At 44.1% G+C, this 19,852-nt stretch overlaps 1 protein-coding gene across 2 annotated transcripts in view; it reads right to left on the bottom strand.

Moving 5' to 3' along the window:
- Positions 1–341: 341 nt before the first annotated feature.
- LOC122935859 (WD repeat and coiled-coil-containing protein-like) overlaps positions 342–19,852 on the bottom strand; it is a 48,185-nt gene continuing 28,674 nt past the window's right edge. For both annotated transcript variants that reach the window (XM_044291769.1, XM_044291768.1), the window contains exons 2-4: positions 14,797–16,694; positions 6,080–6,194; positions 342–2,722 (exon numbers count right to left, since the gene is read on the bottom strand). In XM_044291769.1, the coding sequence (XP_044147704.1) occupies positions 2,559–2,722; positions 6,080–6,194; positions 14,797–16,674 (2,157 nt within the window). In that variant the 5' untranslated portion in view covers positions 16,675–16,694 and the 3' untranslated portion in view covers positions 342–2,558. The remainder of the gene's footprint in view (positions 2,723–6,079; positions 6,195–14,796; positions 16,695–19,852) is intronic.

Here is a 19,852-nt window from a genome sequence, read left to right as displayed (position 1 = left end):
AATAGTCCTGGTCGTTCTAAACTTCTTCTATTTAAGAATTATGGAGGCCACTGTGCTCTTGATTTTTGTATCATTCTCCAGATCTGTGCCTCCACATAATCCTGTCTCTGAGCTCTACAGGTGGTTCTTTCTTCCTCACAAATTGTTTTTTGCTTTGATATGCATTGTCAGCTGCAAGACCTTATCCTATAGACAGGGCTGTGATTTTCCAACTCATGTCCAATCAACTGAATTTACCACAGGTAGACTCAAAGCAAGATATAGAAACATCTCACATATGATAAAGAGAACTCGCAAGCCCCAGAGCTAAATGTCAAGCGTCATAGGAAAGGGTCCGAATGTCAATGCAAAATTTTTGTTTATTCATTATTATTATATTTGCAAACATTTCTAACATTCTGTTCTCATTATGGGGTATTGAGTTCAGATTGATATCAAAAACTCTCTTATTTTAGTACAAGGCCACAATATAACAAAAGGTGAAAAAAGTAAAAGGGTTTGAAAATTTTCAGAATGCACTGAATATTACATTAATTATCCTGTACTGATCCCGAGTTACATCCTGTATTATACTCCAGAGCTGCACTCACTATTCTGCTGGAGGAGTCACTGTGTACATACATTACATTACTTATCCTGAGTAATCAAATCGAAATACAGAGACCTAATCTTTTGCAGATTTCCAAGCGAAGGCTGCAGTCACTAACTTCATGTTTTCCTGCTGCCATTAGTCCCATATCTATGGTTACTGTGACAATGAAGATATCTGAGAATGGGAACGGAACTGTCACTGCAGAATGTGACAAGTCAGTTTCAGCCAAGCACACCCACCACACGAGATGTACTAGGACACGTAACACATGCCAATCCAGATCGCTTCATACAGAGTCAAAGTTGTTTAGTTGTGACAAGGCTACATTGTGAGCAGGATTCCATGTTCTCTCCAAAGATAAAGCTAGACTATGTACGATGTCCAAAAATAGGATTGCAGGCGAGCTTAGTAACCCGCCTAGTGACGAGGAATCGGAGCTCTATGATGGTGCTTTTTATTGCATCTTAAATTCAAAAAAATTAAACACTTTGCAAAAAATCTTGGGATGGGAATATTCCTTTAAACGTTTTCTCACAATTGATATTTCTCGCCTGAACCAACACTGGCACCCCAACAATTCCAGAAATGAGGGTCCTGAGCACCCTGCCCCCCTCCCCATAAAAGTCTATGGGGCTAATGGAGATAGCGAGTTCTCTGCTTGGCTATTGGCTATCTACATCAGTCGCATAGATTTTGAATACCGTGGCGGAACATATACTCAACCACTGCTCCATTTAAACTAGGGCAGGGGCCAACTGGGAAGTGGCCCTGGAAAAAATACAAATAAAATTGCCCTGTTTTGTAGTTGGGTCCAAATTGATGGAAGCAGAGCGAGGCCAGCAATACCATATTGTAGCACATTATACCACCTCAACAGAGCCAAATGCCAGCAGCACAAAATACATCCCCAAAAAATTCCACTGGCCAGCCGTGACGAGGGCTCAGATGGCCCCTTGGGCATTGGCCCACTGGGAAATATCTCTGTAGGGTCTATGGCCAATCCTCCCCTGAACTATGGTTGAACAGTAAGGGGTTGGCTAGCTTTTTTTTTTTTTTGGCAAACCCCCTCCTGGGAAGACCTACTAAAGGGAAAAATACCTTCTCCCTGTTGCTGGGTCCTGGCTCCTTCGCTCCCCGTCTTCGGCTGCTTCGCTTGGGTACCCCACTGTCAACATCCGCCAATCACTGGCCTCAGTGGTGACATTCTCCCTTTGCCTCAGATCAACTGGTCACGTGACGCAAGATGGCCGTGTTACTGCTGCAGCCAGTGACTGTAGGTGTTGACTTCAGCCTATCTCAGCCTGCATTATTAATCAGATTTTTCTAATAAAACCTTTAGGTGGTGAATCTCTCTACTACATGGACATCACTGCAAATGAAATGCACATCTGTCAGCACGTACACACGGATATAACACTGGCTCTGCCCACATAATGGTGGCCTTTACTTTATACATTCAATGGTAACAAAGATTGTCCCGCAGGTATCTAATATGCCGCGCACATACTATAGATACGATCAGGGCAGGAACATGCATTACCAAAAAATACATTCCTCATGCATGTCCACCAGTACTTTAATATCTAGCGATAAATACTGCAAATACTGAAACGCGCTGGCACAATCACATCACTATGATAACCGGGAAGTCTCTCTCTCTATGTCATCACCGTCTGATAAAAATCTATGGATGTTCCAGCAGCATCAAGGGTCTGGTACTGGACACCCTACAATGTATTACTCTTGAGGTCCAGGGCGTTGGAAGTCCTAGAAATGTAGGACGTATATTGCACAAAATACTGGGATCCTATCCCGTCAGCACCGGAGGTAAGTAAGGAATCCTTACAACAATCTGAAGCTGCCTATAAGTGGATATTTACAGGGTACTGTGGAGCGGTGGAGCCCCCAAGCCCAGTGCATACGGTAAGATGGAAAGCAGAACAGCCCCCCGAGCGGACAGCGCACATTATGTGATGCTGCTGGGGGGCTGTGCTGGACCGATTCCGTCGGAGCTCATGGTTGATGCTGGAGGCCCTCTGGCGTCTCTGATGAAGAGTTCCTGATTGGCCGAAAATGTCAATGGGATGAAGCCTTCGTTATCGGCTGTCAGAGTAATCCAACAAGAGGGGCCTGAAAGAGAGAAGGAATGGGGTTAGCGTTCTTCTTGGGGGGAAGTTACATACATTTAAAGGGGTTGTCTCACTTCAGCAAATGGCATTTATCATGTAGAGAAAGGTAATACCAGGCACCAGGGGCAGACTGGCCATAGACCCTAATTTCCTAGTGGGCCGATGCCCAGCGGGACACCTGAGCCCTTCTCTAACCACAGGGTACGTAATGATCTGATAGTCCTAGCGTTAATGATGGGAGGATCAGGTACCTATGTACCTGGCCGGGTACCACAGGCGTCCTCCTCAATTTAACTGTATCACCATCATCAGGCAGGTGATACAGTAGAATACTGTGGCAGACACAGGAGCCCATGGCTTCCTGCCATGTCATTCACCCTCATAGGAAATAGGCACGGGGCTTGAAGCCTCTGAGGTAGTGTACAGATGACTGGGGGCGTCTAAGGCCTCATGTGGCCTGCACTGCAGATGGCATGGCTGACCCTGCCTACTTGTGTTGGCCCTGCCTACTTGTGTTGCACAGCCTTCGGTTAGGCCACTTTTAGTTTTTTTCTAGGGCCAATTTAAATTGTTAGTCCATCCCTGGCAGGAGCTTACTAATGTATTGAGATTGTCCATATTGCCTCTTTTGCTGGCTTGATTTGTTTTTCCATCACATTACACACTGCTCATATCCAGGGCTTACAAGCACCGTGTAATCCAGCAGCAGTGGTCGTGCTTGCACACAACAGGAAAAGGCGCTGCCCTCTCTGGTGGCCGGGACCATGCATGGTAGCAGCTCCTGTGTCAACCACCTCACATCTAAGCTGCAGCAGTGGTCATGCTTGCAGACTATAGGAAAAAGAGTCGGGCTCCCTGGTGAGTGGGATCACGGGAGCGCACATAGGCATGCATACGCTGCAGCTCCTGTCCCGGCTACTTCGTATTTGTGCTGCAGCGTTGGTCGTAACCCCTGGAAACGAGCAGTGCATAAGTTGATGGAAAAATGAATCCAGCCAGCAAAGGAGGCAATATTTAGAATCACAATACATTAGTAAGTGCCTTGTATTAACTTACCCTACATGATGAATACAATTTGCTGAAGTGAGAGAACCCCTTTAAAGAGGTTGTCTCACCTCATGAAGTTATATTAATTATGGGTATAACATTGATATAAGTAACTTATTAATGTAGATGCATTTACAGTTATGGGTCTGGTCCCCACTATCTTTTTCCTCTTTATAGACTGCTTGTCTCTAGGGGTTACGGCCACCATTGCAATGCAGCAGCGGTGGCCACGATTGTGCACAGCAAGAAAAAAAAGCGGCCTCTCAATCTCCACTGTCATTCTCTCCTGAAAGAAACAGATTGCAGCAACCACTTACCATCGGGTTTCAGGATCTGTACAGGGTCTGCTGAGACTGCTAGTGATTCTGATACACTAGCAGCCTCAGGAGCACACACACATGCAAGGGTCAGGATTATTTTATCCTAGCACCGCTTGCCTGCTCCATCACTCCCAGCAGAGGCACCGCCACCACTACAGCTCAGGAAGTGCCCCGGGAGCCGTGCACTGAGGACTGAAATCAGGAGGTGAGACAACCCCTTTAATTCTGCATTTCTTGATACAAGATCCCTACTCTTATCCGATTCAAGCCGCCCATAGACATTACATTTTAGTCGTCAGCTCCTGCAGCTACAAACGATGCCAGATTGATTGGTTTCATGTCCTAAACCCTGGAGATAAGTGGCACCAGTGGTGTGTGGCAGCCACTCATCTTCACTCTGCTTTGCGGAAATAACATACACAAAAGCCTGTCTGTATAGTGCCACCCGTCCCTATAGGCCCATGATTTGCTCAGCGTGCTGCCCCTGCTCACCAATATATATAATTTGAGGCACGGCAGAGTCAATTTGGGCACTGAGGGGGAAATTTATTAAAACTGGCATTTTACACACCAGCGATGGAATAAGATGTGCCATAACTATGCAAGTGTCTGGTGTGAATTATAGTAAATGTGTTTGACTGCATCCCTAGAGTCAAGCCCAACCGACCAAAAAAAAAAACAGGGGTGGCATAAAATAAAAAAAACTTGCATCAATTACAGGCCACCAAACTATCACAAGTCGCATACATTCTTCCCGTAGAACACTATATCTATATGGGAGCTGTATGGCACGTGTATGGTAATGGATGGTGGTGGCAAGCGAGGATCCTCAGGACGATCTCCGGGAAAAATGTTTATTTAGTCATGGCTCCTTTTGCCAAAGTGTTCACATCAGAAATGGAAATGTGTGACGTACTCAGATGGAATGGGCAAAGAAACTGGTGTGGAAAGGTTTGTGGAAGGCTTTGTTCATTTTATGTGATAGACTGGACACAGAAAACATGTGTACAAGGTACTATCCTATGTATTTCAGGGTGTGTAAATGAACAAGGACTTGCTTGGAAATATGTGTACAAGAGGAGTTAGCATCGTCTGCATAGTTTGTCTTGGGATTCTGATTTATTGTGGAACTGAGAATTGGCCCGTGCAAGGTCCGAAATAATACCAGAAAACCAAGATACATTCCAGTAGGGGGTGAAGCTCTTTGGTTAGAATAGTATTAAAGCTGGACCTTTTCAGTTAAAAAGTTGGAATTCATCTATGAGATAGATGCATCTGTGTTGTTCCCAATCGAGTCTCCGACGGCTTTTCGCTGAACGGGGCTCCGCAGCTGACCTGTTACTGTTAGATGATGTTAACTCAATTGGTGATGTATGTACCTTCATTCTGGACTCTAGATGAAGTGTGGTTGTAATTATACAATACGTAGTTGTGTGTTGTCTTATCTAACCTTGATTGTTTGCAAGTTTTCTATTTGTTGTACTTACCTAATTTAGCTAAAAAGGACCTATATTTGCCTAATTATCCTTATTCCCTTAATAAATTAACTTAATTATTTTACTATTCTTAAAGTGGTGTCAGTAGTCTCTCTCTAAACAGCATCTAAACCTGAAATTGTGAATTTGTTAGTAATATATTAAAGTGTAACTCATTTTTTTTTTGTAATGTATAGGGGCAGTGCTACTGACTATTTTTCTAATATACTTTAATTACTGAAATCGCACATTTATATTGGAAAAATTGCTCTAAAGTGGCCCATTTTGAGCCTTAGCAAGTCTCCTCTGTCTTCTGTTTACATAGCAGTCAGTGTTGCACAAGTCTCCACAGTTATGTAAACAGAAGACAGAGGAGCATCGCTAAGGCTCAAAATGGGTGACTTTAGAGCTATTTTTTCCAATATAAATGTGCAATTTCAGTAATTAAAGTATATTACAAAAATAGTCAATATTACTGCCCCTATACATTACAAAAAATATATATTCTTCACTCACCCAGTTGCATCTCCACCAGCGACAAACAGAAGAGCTCCTGGATGGTCCCGAGACGCAGCTTGTTGTCACACAGCAAAACCGACTTTTTCACCGACGAACTGTCCGAGTGATTCCTCTGTAGAAATAAGGAGAGACTTTAGAGGGGCCTCTCATTACACCCGTTAAAAGGGTTGTCCGATCTACAGATATTGATGACCTATCCTCAGGACAAGTACCCAACACATCGGCAGGGGTCCGGCCCCCAGTCGTTTGAAGGGGCAGCGGTGCTCTTCGTGCCACCTCCATTGTTGTGTAATTACAAATGCTATTACCATTCAATGAACATCAGAGAAAGCTGTAATTATACTGCACTGGGTGTTGTCTCCACCCTGCTGATCTGATATTAAAGGGTTTCTACCACTTCAGTTTGACCAAATTAGCTTTCAGACACTAGCGATCTGCTAGTGTCTGATCTCCATACCATGCAATTCTTAGACCTTTGTGTGGAGCCGTTTCATTAAAAAACTAACTTTTATTCCTATGCAAATGAGCCTCTAGGTGCTAAGGGGGCGTCTTTTCAGCACCTAGAGGCTCGGTCTACTCACACTGTATGCCCGCCCATCTCGTCTTGAATGCCTGCCTCCATCACAGCCATCGGATGAATTCTCGCGCCTGCGCCGTTCACTTCTGTCATCGGTGCAGGCGCAGTGAGCAAATGATATGCTCCTGGTGCCGGATTCCTCACTGCGCCTGCGCCGACTACATCACAGTGAGGAAGCCGGTATCAGGAGAGTGGCCTTCACTCACTGCGCCTGTGCCGAAGACAGAAGTGAACGGGGCTGTGATGGAGGCAGGCATTCAAGACGAGATGGGCGGGCATACAGTGTGAGTAGACCGAGCCTCTAGGTGCTGAAAAGATGCCCCCATAGCACCTAGAGGCTCATTTGCATAGGAATAAAAGTTAGTTTTTTAATGAAACGGCTCCACACAAAGGTCTAAGAATTGCATGGTTATGGAGATCAGACACTAGCAGATCGCTAGTGTCTGAAAGCTAATTTGGTCAAACTGAAGTGGTAGAAACCCTTTAAAAGGGGATCTCCCAAGAATAATGTAAAAAATTAAAATCGGACACAATTTAGTAAATGATAATCTCTTTCTAAAAGAGTGAGCCAGCCGTGTACTGGGGAACTGTCCTTTCTGCTGCAGCTTTTGTGTATCTGCAGTCTTTGCCTTAAAGGAGCTCAGCTGGAGGATTTTGCGGAAACATTTAGGGTAAGGTGTTTCTATTTAAAAAATAATAATAATATATATATATATATATATATATATATATATATATATATATATATATATATATATATATATAAACTTTGCAGGTGTACTGAAGAAATTAAAGCAGCACATTTCTCCTGACTGCTGGTGGCCAAACGCTCTAATATCTACAGGGCGGCTCCTCTATTTCTCTGCTGTCCAGATCCCAGAGCTGCAGCTGAATCTTGGTCAGTCTGACATAAAAGCCTGAGCTGCCAAATCCACTTACTGCAGGAACTACTCAGCCAGACGGAGCTCCGGCCGAGCGTCCTCCTGCCTTCTGGCCTATCATGGCCGGTCCTCGAATGTCTCTGGTCAGAACTAGAGCGATTAGTGGATGACTTCTTTGATCACCAAGAAAAGTGCTGAGCAATTCAAAAGGCAGGAAAAAACTGGTAAAAAGTTTTGTTTATTTTTTAAAAGGGGGCCTACAGCACGGATGCTGGCTGCGAACACTCTGCGAGCCACAACGTGGAGGAAGTCAGTCCTAGGTGATCACTTTAGACAGCAATAGAGGTGATCAGAAAAGTCTTCCTTGTGGTGTTTTCTTGGACCCAGAGAACGTATCTCCTGGTCTGAAACTTCGCTGGACACCAGAACATGGCACCCAGGGAGCGGTCACTTTATAGCCACTGGGTCCAGCAGCATATATTTTCTTCAGGACTGGAAAATAAAATAGGGCCCAAGACAGAATTTAACTCTATGGCTTTCTGCATCCATCATTCATCCAGCTGCAAACAGAGCTGTTGCCTCATTTTGTCCCCCACCCCCCACCATAAGATCACCTGGGGAGGACAGGAGTTAAAGGGTCACAGAGTTTTATAAAACTTTTGATATGTCGTAGAGATCGGTGCTGAGACCTCCACTGATCACTAGAACGCGGAGAGAGAAGTGCTCGCATATGGCGGCCTCTCTTTGCATCAGAGGACGGAGGCAATAGAAAGTCTATGGGCTCGCCTAGATTCCATTTCTTGCATTGAGGAGAGAGCTCTTTGGGAGCGCTTCTCTGTCCTCATTCTACCGATTGTTGGGGGATCTCAAAACAGAGACCTCCACAAATCAAGACCTTTGATACTTCTCTACGACATATCTAAAGTTTTCTGAAAATTCTAATGACCCATTAGGAAGCTTTCACGCCATATCATCTGCGGGGTGCTGTGTATCTGTGTGAAGGGACACTATATCTATTATTGTCTGATGTCAGGCCTTTTAAGCCAAGAAGTTAACAATTCAAAGACAATCTTGCCCCCCTTCCTCCATGATCCCTACTTTACTTTCCTCCAGTTCCCAGAACCTCCCATTGAATAGGAGCCGCTCATCCCGTATAAACTAGCGACTTCATGAGCGTCTGACCGTTCTCCTGCCATGCCTGACTACTTGCATCCCCCATGTAATAACAATTCTGTTCCTCTATTATTCCTGCTAGAAGTTTATGAATGGATTTCCCCCAGGTCCGGAGGGTGGGGGGTTATGGACTGACCCTATTCTACTAGTGATGCCAGTATCAGACTGTGCAGGGACTCCACATCCCACCGCTGGACCTGCTGATAATTCATTCATAAACTTCTAAAAGGAATACCGTAATAAAGGAATGGAACAACATTATATGAAAAGAGTTATATGATAAGAATTACAATTAGCTACTAAGGTAGGTACTAAAACAGGTATGTCAGGAGGTTACAGGTCAATGGAAAATAAAAAAATAAATGTTTTACCAACAGTTCTAATATTTGAACATAGACAGTTCATTTAAACAAACACTTTCTGATGACAGGCTATCTTTAAAGGGGAATGTTTCATCAGAATATGACCGTTAAAATCACGTTTTCATGTTTAACATGTTTTTAACATCTATGATGTTATTTTTAATTTTCCATGGTACTATCTATATATAAACAAAACCCATAAAATCAGCAGTTTTCGCTCCGGCCACTAAGCCTAATAATAGGCGCCAATTCTTGGTCTGTAGGGATTACTTTACTACAGTTATCTCCTTATCTGTCATTCTAATCCTGCCTGTAATGATATCACCTCTGTGTATAGATAAGACAGGATCCTCCATTCACTAGAGGTGATTGCCACAGATTATCCATTCCATGTACAATGTCCCCTGCACAGGACACAGAACATGCCTAGAAAGGTCTTCCAGAGAAGTCAATAGGGTCCCCTCCTGACCATTGTGTCTATGGACCATGGGGCTGCCGTAAAGCAATGTTATATATATTGTTACGAATAGGTCAGGTAAGATGGCCGCCCCCATAATCATGTTCAGGAAATAGAATTTAAAAAAAATCTGCAATCAGAAAATAAAAACAGATTAGGAAAAATGGTTTTAATGGGCAGATAATATTTTTGGTGACACATTCCCTTTAAGGAGCGCTCATTAGGAACAAGCCTATTGGTAACATTAGAGATAATGGAGCAGTCGGAGTTAATCTCATTAGACTGTAATCTTTGGAAGTAGCTGCATCCTCCTCTGAATCAGTCAGAGCCTCTTCTGAGCTCTTCAGTGCCTTCTTAAAGGAACATTTATCCTCAGACTTTTACTTTTCGGATATCTTGCCGTAGTAATCTGGGATTTCTCCCACTGGGACCAGTAACTCCGTACCGTCATGCTGTAGTTTATAGACACGACTGATGGACAAAGCCGAGAAGCCTATGTCGGGAAAAATGTGCAGCCGCTGCCTTATTTTTAGGATAATCTTGTATTTAGAGTCTTTTGCGGAACGTAAAAAGAAGTCTCTTCAGGAGCTGTTGTGGAGCACGTATGTGTGGAAGATATACATTATATATAATCAAAAAATGATGAGTCAATACCATTGCTTAGGGTTCGAATTCGGTTTCTTAATCAGCAAGTCCGCGGTATTCAGAGGTTTTCGCAGGTAGATCACCGGAAGACCTTCTGTAATTACTACACAGATACTGTAAAGCCTGTATTACATCTGCCAATATTTCGACCAATAAATCGCTAACGAGCGTTCGTGATCATCCTGCAGTGTAATACTGACGCCGATTGCCAGATTAACCCTTAGGATATTGGAGGTTTTCTCATTTTTGTGTTTTCATTTTTCTTCTCCATCTTCCTTGAGCCATAACTTTTTTATATTTCCGTTCACATAGCTGTATGAGGGCTTATTTTTTTGCGGGACAAGTTGTACTTTATAATGCCGCTATTAATTCTGGCATACAATGTAGTGGAAAGAGGTAAAAAAATAAAAATAAAAAAATATTCAAATGGGGTGGAATTGGAAAAAACGCAATTCCGCCAGTGTTTTACGAGTTTTGTTCACACGGCGTTCCATTTGCGTCAAAACTGACCCACGCCCTTCATTCTCTGGGTCAGTACAATTACGATACCCCATATGTATAGGTTTTTTATGTATAAATAGTGTAAAAATAAATGTTTACCATTTTGGAGTGTGTGTGACTTTCTGATCACATTTTATTACTTTTTATGGGGAAAAGAAGCAATATAAAAATGGCAAATTGGCGATTTTGACCCTTTTTCCCCCATTACACTATTCATCATATTGGATTTTTTTTTTTATAATTTAATAGTACGGGCGTTATTGGTTGCGACTATACCCATGATGTTTATATTTTGTTATTTAGGTATTTATATATTATACAGAAAGTGTGATTTAAACTTTTATATATTTTTTTGTTTTTCTCATTTTTTGTAATGATTTTGAAGCTTGTATTTGAGCCTACAAAATCAATTTTTTTTTATTTTGAACAATCATATCTTTTTAAACTGGACTTATTAATGAGAATTGCTCATTTCTTATGTTGGCCTGCAATCTGGTGGTCAAAATAAGAATTGCAGTTTGAAAGTTCTCAGCCTCTTCAGCGAGGCGGAGCGCTTTCAAACCAATTACCGGCATCCCCATTGGCCGCAAGCGTTACCAGTAACACTCCCGCATTTTGATGCCGTGATCTCACTTGATCACGGCATCTAAAGCCTTTAATTACCGCAATCGACATTATTGCCGGTGGCGGCAATTAGCCGCAGGTCTCTGCTATTTGAAATAAACATTAATAAGGAAGGTGCACTACTGTGGATGCAAACAAACATGTCTGACTAAACCCTCAAACGGGTGTTAAAATTGAGAATTTAGTCAAAATATCCATTCCTTATTTGAAGGACATATCTGAGCCCGAGCACCGCGCCAAGGTATCTCAAGTAGCTCGGGACCTAACGCTAACCTACCTGTGCCGTATGGGCAATACCAGGAGCCACTGGGTGAATTACAGGAGCACAAGGTCCGATTCACAGCAAACTCCCAGTTACCTCCAGCATGCAGCCATGCTTGCAATGGGAGGAGGCTGCCAATCCCACCCAAGACTGGCTGATAAGGCCCAGGCCCCACAGGTGCACCTAAATGTTGCCTCTGGATGAAAATCAGGCACATTTAAATATGGAGTTTATACACCTCCAAGCATATCTATATACAAACTATAAAAAATGGCGTGGTGTCAAAAGGCAGGAAGTGCTCAACCCCATACGCAGTTGTGCATCTATACCCAGGAGAGCAGATCCTGCACTTGTGGCTTGTTGGTAATGGTGATCACCAGCAAAAATGCATACAGTGGAGGACGCCTGCAGCAGACCACAAATACAGCCCTAGACATCCTACTACATGCGGGAAGTAACTGGGAGTTTGCTGTGAGACGGACCTTAGGCTCCCGCAATTCGCCCACTGGATCCTGGTATTGCCCATATGGCACAGGTAGGTTAGCGTTAGGTCCTGAGATACTTGAAATACCTTGGTGTGGTGCTCAGGCTCAGATATGTCCTTTATATAAGGATATATTGGCTAAATTCTTAATTTTAACACCAGTTTGAGGGTTTAGTCAGACTTGTTTGTAACCACAGTAGTGCACCTTCCTTATTTTCATATAGCTATTTACATCCACACATTTTATTTCTTGTGTAGGATGTTTTTGTGTGGTCCGCTGCGGGCATCCTCCACTGTATGCATTTTTGCTGGGGATCGCCATTAGCAACGGGCCACAAGTGCAGGATCTCCTCCCCTGGGTATAGATGCACAACTGCATATGGGGTTGAGCATTTCCTTCCTTTTGACACCACGCTATTTTTTGTAGTTTCTATAATCTGCCATTTGAAACAGCAGAGACCTTCCGGCCATGTGCAGCGGGCGCCATGTTTGCCTATTGCTCCATTGCCGTACATGTACGGCGCTGGTAACAAAAGGGTTAATGAGCAAACACTCGTTCATCGAGAAATTGTGAATTTTTAAGCATGCTTAAAAAATAAATAAATCAGCGCTTGCGGGTGGCAAATCGTGCTGTCTAATAAGAATCTACTTCCGGCAAAACACTAGACAGTATGGGGACGAGTGATGGCATAGTGATCGCTCTTCCCCATGCTGTGGAGGAGATCGATGCATGTAATAGCAGTGGTCTCCTCCGTTAGCTATCAGGCGGTTGCCGGGAGGGAACACTTTTCTCCCGACAATCGCCTGTCTAATACAGGCTTAAAGGAAAGGTCACCAAAAATGTTATCTACCGGTTAAAACCAGATAGTGACACGTCTCCTTTTTTTCTAATATGTCTTTATTTTCTGATTGTAGATTTTTTTTATTATATTTCCTGAACAGAGTTATTGCCTGAGCTTTTACAAAGCATTTAAAAAACAAATAAAAAAATATTGCTTTACGGCAGCCCCATGGGCCAAAGACACAATGGTCAGGAGGGGATCCTATTGACTTCTATGGGAGAGTTTTTGGGCATGCTCTGTGACCTGTGCAGAGGTCAGGAGGGAGGAAATAAGTTGTGACATCACCTATTGTGAATGCAGGATCCTGTCTTATCTATACACAGAGGTGATATAATTACAGGCAGGGTAAGAATGAGTTAACTGCAGTAAAGTAATCTGTACAAACCAAGAAGTGGAGCCAATTATTAGACGAAAACTGCAGGATTTTGGGTTTTAGTTTAAATATAATAATAAGTGACATGGAAAATTAAAAATACAAAATCAAAATGATAAAAGTGGTTTAAAGAGGACCTTTCATGGGATTGTGTGTTAGAAACTGGTATGCTTACCAGATAGGGCGGCCCCTACATATGCCAGCACTTTTTTAGTCCCTCCCCCTTAAATACCCCTCCATTCCAACGCCGAGTTCCCCGCTGTTTTTGGGCGTCTCCTTCTCCCTGGTGTGGTCCAATCGCAGTGGAGAGCTTCACAGCCAGGGAGAAAAAAACTGCTCACCTTCTGAAAGTTGGAATCTGTGCTGTTTGGACTAGATGTCAAGCCCTGTCAATCCAGGGGAACAGAGGAGGGACTCAAGCTGTAGCGGTGTTACTAAATGGTGCTCCGAGGGCTCTAGCCAGTCCCACAGTGCTCCAGTTAGCTTAGTAACATATCCGTAAAAACATACATTTCTGGGGAATGGGACCAAAGAGATACATAACCAGGGTATCGTTTTTTTACCAACATGATCAACCCAACCAGGCTATATTATAGGGCTGACCATGCCGACAGATGCTCTTTATGTTCCTCTTTTCACCTACACAGTAGTGCTCCTACTGCAATACAACTCCATTCAGTCTATTCATTTTGCTGGGGAGGCTTTCAACATCATATAGTTACCTAGGCCACCAGACCACCTCCTACTCTCAACTGTCTTCGGCAATGACTTTAAGGGTCTATTTACACGACCGTATGGCCACAGTGCCAGTGTTGCAGACTGCAAGAAGTGGTCCACAAAACACGGGCACTGGCCGTGTGAACTCCATATAGCAGAGTAAAAGAATCCTCTCTGTCTTTTGCTTCAGGCAGGTATATATAAACATGGACATGAACATCAAGGCGACGGCTGTTTCGTGCACGCTTGCACTTCGTCTGGCCTTTCCACATTATACAACACATGATACAAATCCCAGTGCTAAAAATAAGGGTAAAAAGGTGTACATAAGAGACCGGGAACTTTACCCTGACCTTACAATATTGTGCCTCCTCAGGAGAGATATTTCATAAAAACACACGGAGATCATTACTATCATTTAACCCTAGAGGACCCAAATCCCTTGCTTTTTTGATAATTTCTGCCTCGTTTTGCAGTAACATTTTTTTCTCTATCTCCTCCTCGTTATCTGTTGTACATGTGGTGTATCAATCTCGGTGCTCCCACCTTAGTCCTAAGTGAGCGTGAATGCTTGCCAAAGCGAACCTGCATCACCCTGACAGTTTTCCCTATGTAGTATAAAACACATGTGAATATAATAGCACACACTACATATACATAATTCCTCTTACAGGTAAAAAGTCCTAATTATAAGCTACAGATTGAGTTATTGTTTTAATAAAGTATAAAGTGGTGAAAGGTCCTCTTTAATAAATAAATAAATGAATACAAAAACATTTGTGGATAACCCCTTTAAGTTAGAATCAAGTGAAATACCTGGCATATGATGGTAACATATGGAGGATCTCTAGAGGATGCATAGGACAGATAAGACTTCCTTCCATTTTGCGCCATTTCTGTTAGATCGGATAGGCGTTGCTGTAGATTGGACATGTTGCAGCAAAGTCGCTCCAGATTCCGGGACACGTGAAGGAAATCATGGTCCGGGACAGCAGTGGTGTTCCTTGTCAGGTTGTTGCACGCCTGGGATTGCAGTTTTGGAGATGTTGGTCTGCTGGAAGGTTTACGATGTGTCTCTAAACCTAGTATTACAGACCTATTTTTCGGTTCGGCGTCTAAGTGGTGCAAAGTCATTGTAGTCTTTTTCTCTTCAAAGTCACTAGCGCTGGACGTTGGGCTTTGATCGCAGTTATAGCTTCGAATCTCTTCTATGAGTCGATTTTTGCTTGAAGATGGACGTCCCGAGGAACTTCCTGGGATCAAAAGTTCACGACAAGCAGGAGACTGCTCATATTTGTAGGAGTCCACATACTTCTTTCTCCCAGGTAATATAGCTGAAGAGTCGAAGCTCGAGTGTGCACTCGGAATCTCAGAGTCTTCATCAAACATAACCTCCTTCACCATCAAACGGATGATGTATTTATCAGAGCTAGAAGAAGGGAGGAATGCTGGGTCACATGTCTTCTGCCTTCCAACCAACACTAACAACATTTTATCTGTCAGGAAGTACAAGCCTTTAGGCCGCTCATTCTTCTCCAGTTGGATTTGCTGAATATTGGGCATGTTTGTAGAAGTCAATGAATAAACTAGAACATGGCTACATGTGTTTGAAGCGACGGCAACGATATGTGCACCAGGATCAAATGCCAAGATGTCCGGAACTAGAATCCATGGGATGCTAACTTTCCGGGTGGACGTCACTTTCTTCTCGAAGGTCACAAGGATCAGATGTGAGGAGTCTTGACCACTTCCTGTTAAGTAGTCCTTGGGTTTTAGGTTAAGAAGCGGGCTCAGATCAGATTTCGAGTGGTTGATCAAGATATGGGTTAGGTCAATAGTCCCAGGGGAAGTAACTGGGGAATCTGTGGAGATGGTAGTGCCAGAATCAGTTGATTTTCGCCCCACATCTAGAGAAAATTCTTCATCCATGAGCAGCAAGGCTGGTTGGGCGGAGGGGGTTATTTCGGAGGTTGCTGGCACGTCAAATGCAATGCCGGCATTCAATGCACATAACCTGTCTAGGGGAAGCTCGGTGGCAACGGCCACCTGAGAGTCAACTGTTGATTCAATTGCACAAATGTATCCACCAACGTCAAATATAGGGCAAAAAGTACAGGGATTTAACATTTTGTGCTTCCCGTCCCAAATATAGGAGTAAAGTGCGCTACTGATGGCGACAACCAACCGACTTCCATCCTTGGTCCAGCAAGCGCAATGGACAACCCCCGTGCTTTTAATGTCCGCCTTAACACTAGAATTGTCCAAGCGCACAGAATACAAGACAGACACATCGCGTTTGGTTAAAATAACCAAGATGTCTTTGTTTGGATGCCACACGCAGCCCTGTGGGAGAACGGGCAGGGGGTCCCCGACTTCGCAAGTCTGAGAAACCACCAACTTGTTTTTCTCTGAATTGTTGTAATACAGCTGCCAGACAGTGACATGTTTCTTGTGTTGAACGGCCAGGAGAGCGGGTAGGTCATTGGCATGAGCTGTACCCCAGTAGAGGCCATGAACGTGTTCAAATTGCCCAATCACTACGGAGTTGCCAAACTTGGGGTCTTCATTATGAAGGTGCAAGGCTGTTAGAATAACCTGTTTGCCGTCTGTCCAGGCTAAGCCATGTATCGGATGTATGGCTTGGTACAAGGCGTTGAGGCCGCTTCTGAGAAGTTTACCCTTTCCTAATTCCATGGTTTCTTTGGGCAAAACATCTGTGAATAGAAAAAAATATATATTAAAATCATGTTAAAAAACACTACAATACGAATGCTCCACCCTGGTGAATAACGTACAGTATCTGCCACTGTTACGCTACGACAGTGGCAGATATCTGACCTGAGGATAGATCATCAACATAAAATAACATTCACTGGAAATAAGAGGCCTTAACCCCAAAAACAGCCCCTTACCAAATCCTCCTCCTCCATCAAATTTTACAGTCGGTACTATGTATTTAAATAAATATTGCTTTTAGGACATGTGCCAAACCCAGATTCATCCATCTATGACAACTCTGTTATGGAAGGTTCTTTCCTGTTCCAGGAGAACTGTGCCCTTGCGTGCAGTACATTCTCCATAAAGACATGTGGAAAGGAGTTGGATTGAAGGAGTTTATGCGGCTGATAAGAGCCCTGACCTCAACTCGTCCAATGACTTTAGGTATCGGATGGGCCAGACCTGCTCACCCAACATCAGCCCCTGACCTCATTCTCAGAGACAGCTTTCAAATTCTTATGAAAACCCCTCTCAAAAGAGTTGAGGCTGCATAAGGAGACAGACTCCACCGCTTCAGAATGGGATGTCTCATCGATGTAAGATGTCAGGTGTCCACACACTATAAAGGTACAGACCTTCACAACTTCTTTACGTCTCTGTGGGGGAAGAATACAGGGCTGCTGTCTGTCCTCCAAACATACATTCCAGCTCATTACTAGTATAACGTGTGGTTGCTATATTCAGATGACACGTCAGCACTTTCTAAGCCTCACCTTTCAAAGTTTCAAGACGACGTGGGTCACTTGCTCCCCTAGGAATGCACCAAGACAGATCATTTTTGCAACGGCCGTACTAAGTAACGCACACGCTACACTGGGTATATGGGTATAGAGGGGTCAGAAAAGAGAAGCGTGTCACAGTGCTGCTACTCCTACTACCAGTGAAGAGCCGAGGTCATTACTGTCACCAAATGATTTAAAACTCAGATTGTAAGCTCTTGCGAGCAGGGCCCTCATTTCTCTTGTTATAGTTATTGACATGTCTGTTGCTATGCGATTTATGACTGTTTGTACATGAACCCCAGATTGTAAGGCGCTGCGGAATGTGTTGGCGCTATATACAGATTATTATTATTATTATTTAAAAGGACACATCAACCCGGGGGCCTCAGGTGAGGAGACATCCATACATACAAAGCTGATTACTCACATGACAGAGGAAGAGAACAATATTAAATAAAAACTAGCATCTAAAACATTTTGGTTTCTGTTTGCTGCACCTGGGACATCTGGGGGCTAATTTAGGATAAGCTCCTCAACAGAACAATATTCCGTCCATTCCTGGGTACAGTTGATTAGTAGAAGGGCGGAGGAATTAAAGTGGTATTCCCATCTCAGACAATGAGGGAATATTGCTAGGATATGCACCCATTGTCTCATAGGTGTGGGTCCCAGAGGGGGGACCCACACCTATTTCTAAAACAAAGCCTAATACACAGCCAGCAAAATGGTGGCCGAACCCAGCATCTCCATATAAATGAAGGGAGAGCAGCCGTGCATGTGCGGTGCGCCCCCAGGATCTTTGCTGGTTCCGTTAACAACACCTCTGGGCCCCGCAACTATCCTAGCTATATACCCCCATCATCTGAGAGGACACAGCCCCTTCAAAAAAGGTACTGTGACGGCAGAAAGATCCCAGCGGCATAGTTTAGCAGGTGCGATAGCGCGGGACAATATGGACAGTAGCCTTACATTGTAAGTCTGGATGGATCCGCGGAGGCGTGCGGATCCATCCAGACTTACAATGTAAGGCTACTGTCACACTAGCGTTCGGCTGTCCGATCGTGAGCTCCGTTTGAAGGGGCTCACGAGCAGACCCGAACGCTTCCGTCCAGCCCTGATGCAGTCTGAATGGAGGCGGATCCACTGAGAATGCATCCGTCTGCCAGCGCTCAGCCTCCGCTCCGCTCAGCAGGCGGACACCTGAACGCTGCTTGCAGAGTTCGGGTGTCCGCCTGGCCGTGCGGATCCGTCCAGACTTATAATGTAAGTCAATGGGGACGGATCCGTTTGAAGATGCCACAATATGGCTCAATCTTCAAGCGGATCCATCCCCCATTGACTTTACATTGAAAGTCTGGACGGATCCGTCTGAGGCTACTTTCACACTTAGCTTTTATATGCCAATAAAATGCAGACGGATCCGTTCTGAACGGAGCCTCCGTCTGCATTAATATGATCGGATCCGTTCAGAACAGATCCGATCGAACGCTAGTGTGAAAGTAGCCTAAGTCAATGGGAACGGATCCGCTTGAAGATGACACCATATGGCTCAATCTTCAAGCGGATCCGTCCCCCATTGACTTTACATTGAAAGTCTGAACGGATCCGCTCAGGCTACTTTCGCACTTAGAAATTTTTCTAAGTTATTAATGCAGACGGATCTGTACTGAACGGAGCCTCCGTCTGCATTAATATGATCGGATCCGTTCAGAACGGATCCGATCAAACGCAAGTGTGAAAGTAGCCTTAACCACCATGCTAGCTTCAGGATGAATGTTCCTAGTTTTATCTTAGTTGCAGCCTATGGAGAGTATCCCCAACGTCTGGTAACTTGTAGCCATAGTGATGTCCAGTACATCCTGGCCCCAGATTCTGTGCTTAGCATCTGAGCATCTTCCAGTTTATTAAATGTCTGTTATGCCATAATAGAGCTTGCCCGGCTCACTTTAGCCTCGGAGGCCTGCTCTTGGAAGATAGCGACTTCAGAAATCTCCAGCAGCAGGTTCTCAGATCCTGTGAAGGGGCACATATCTGGGCATAACTACTGTGAGGGGCACATATCTGGGCATAACTACTGTGAGGGGCACATATCTGGGCATAACTACTGTGAGGGGAACATATCTGGCCATAACTACTGTGAGGGGCACATACAGTATCTGGGCATAACTACAGCGCCCCCTGCTGGCGATTTCAGAGGGGCAGTCACCATCCCTTCCTTATGTGATTATTCTTTTTTTCTCACCACAGGGACCTTGTTCTGGATCCAGCGGACATCACGCCGACGCCAGCGACAGCCTGGATGAGGTAGGACCAGATTTTATTAGGACTGGGTGAGTGTAGCCATGCAGTGGGCTTAGGGCTCTTTAACACGA

The sequence above is a fragment of the Bufo gargarizans genome, chromosome 4 (genome assembly GCF_014858855.1).
Source record: "Bufo gargarizans isolate SCDJY-AF-19 chromosome 4, ASM1485885v1, whole genome shotgun sequence".
Taxonomy (NCBI): Eukaryota; Metazoa; Chordata; class Amphibia; order Anura; family Bufonidae; genus Bufo; species Bufo gargarizans.
The sequence above is the reverse complement of the archived record's forward strand: the minus strand, read 5'-3'. Positions and strand labels throughout refer to the sequence as shown.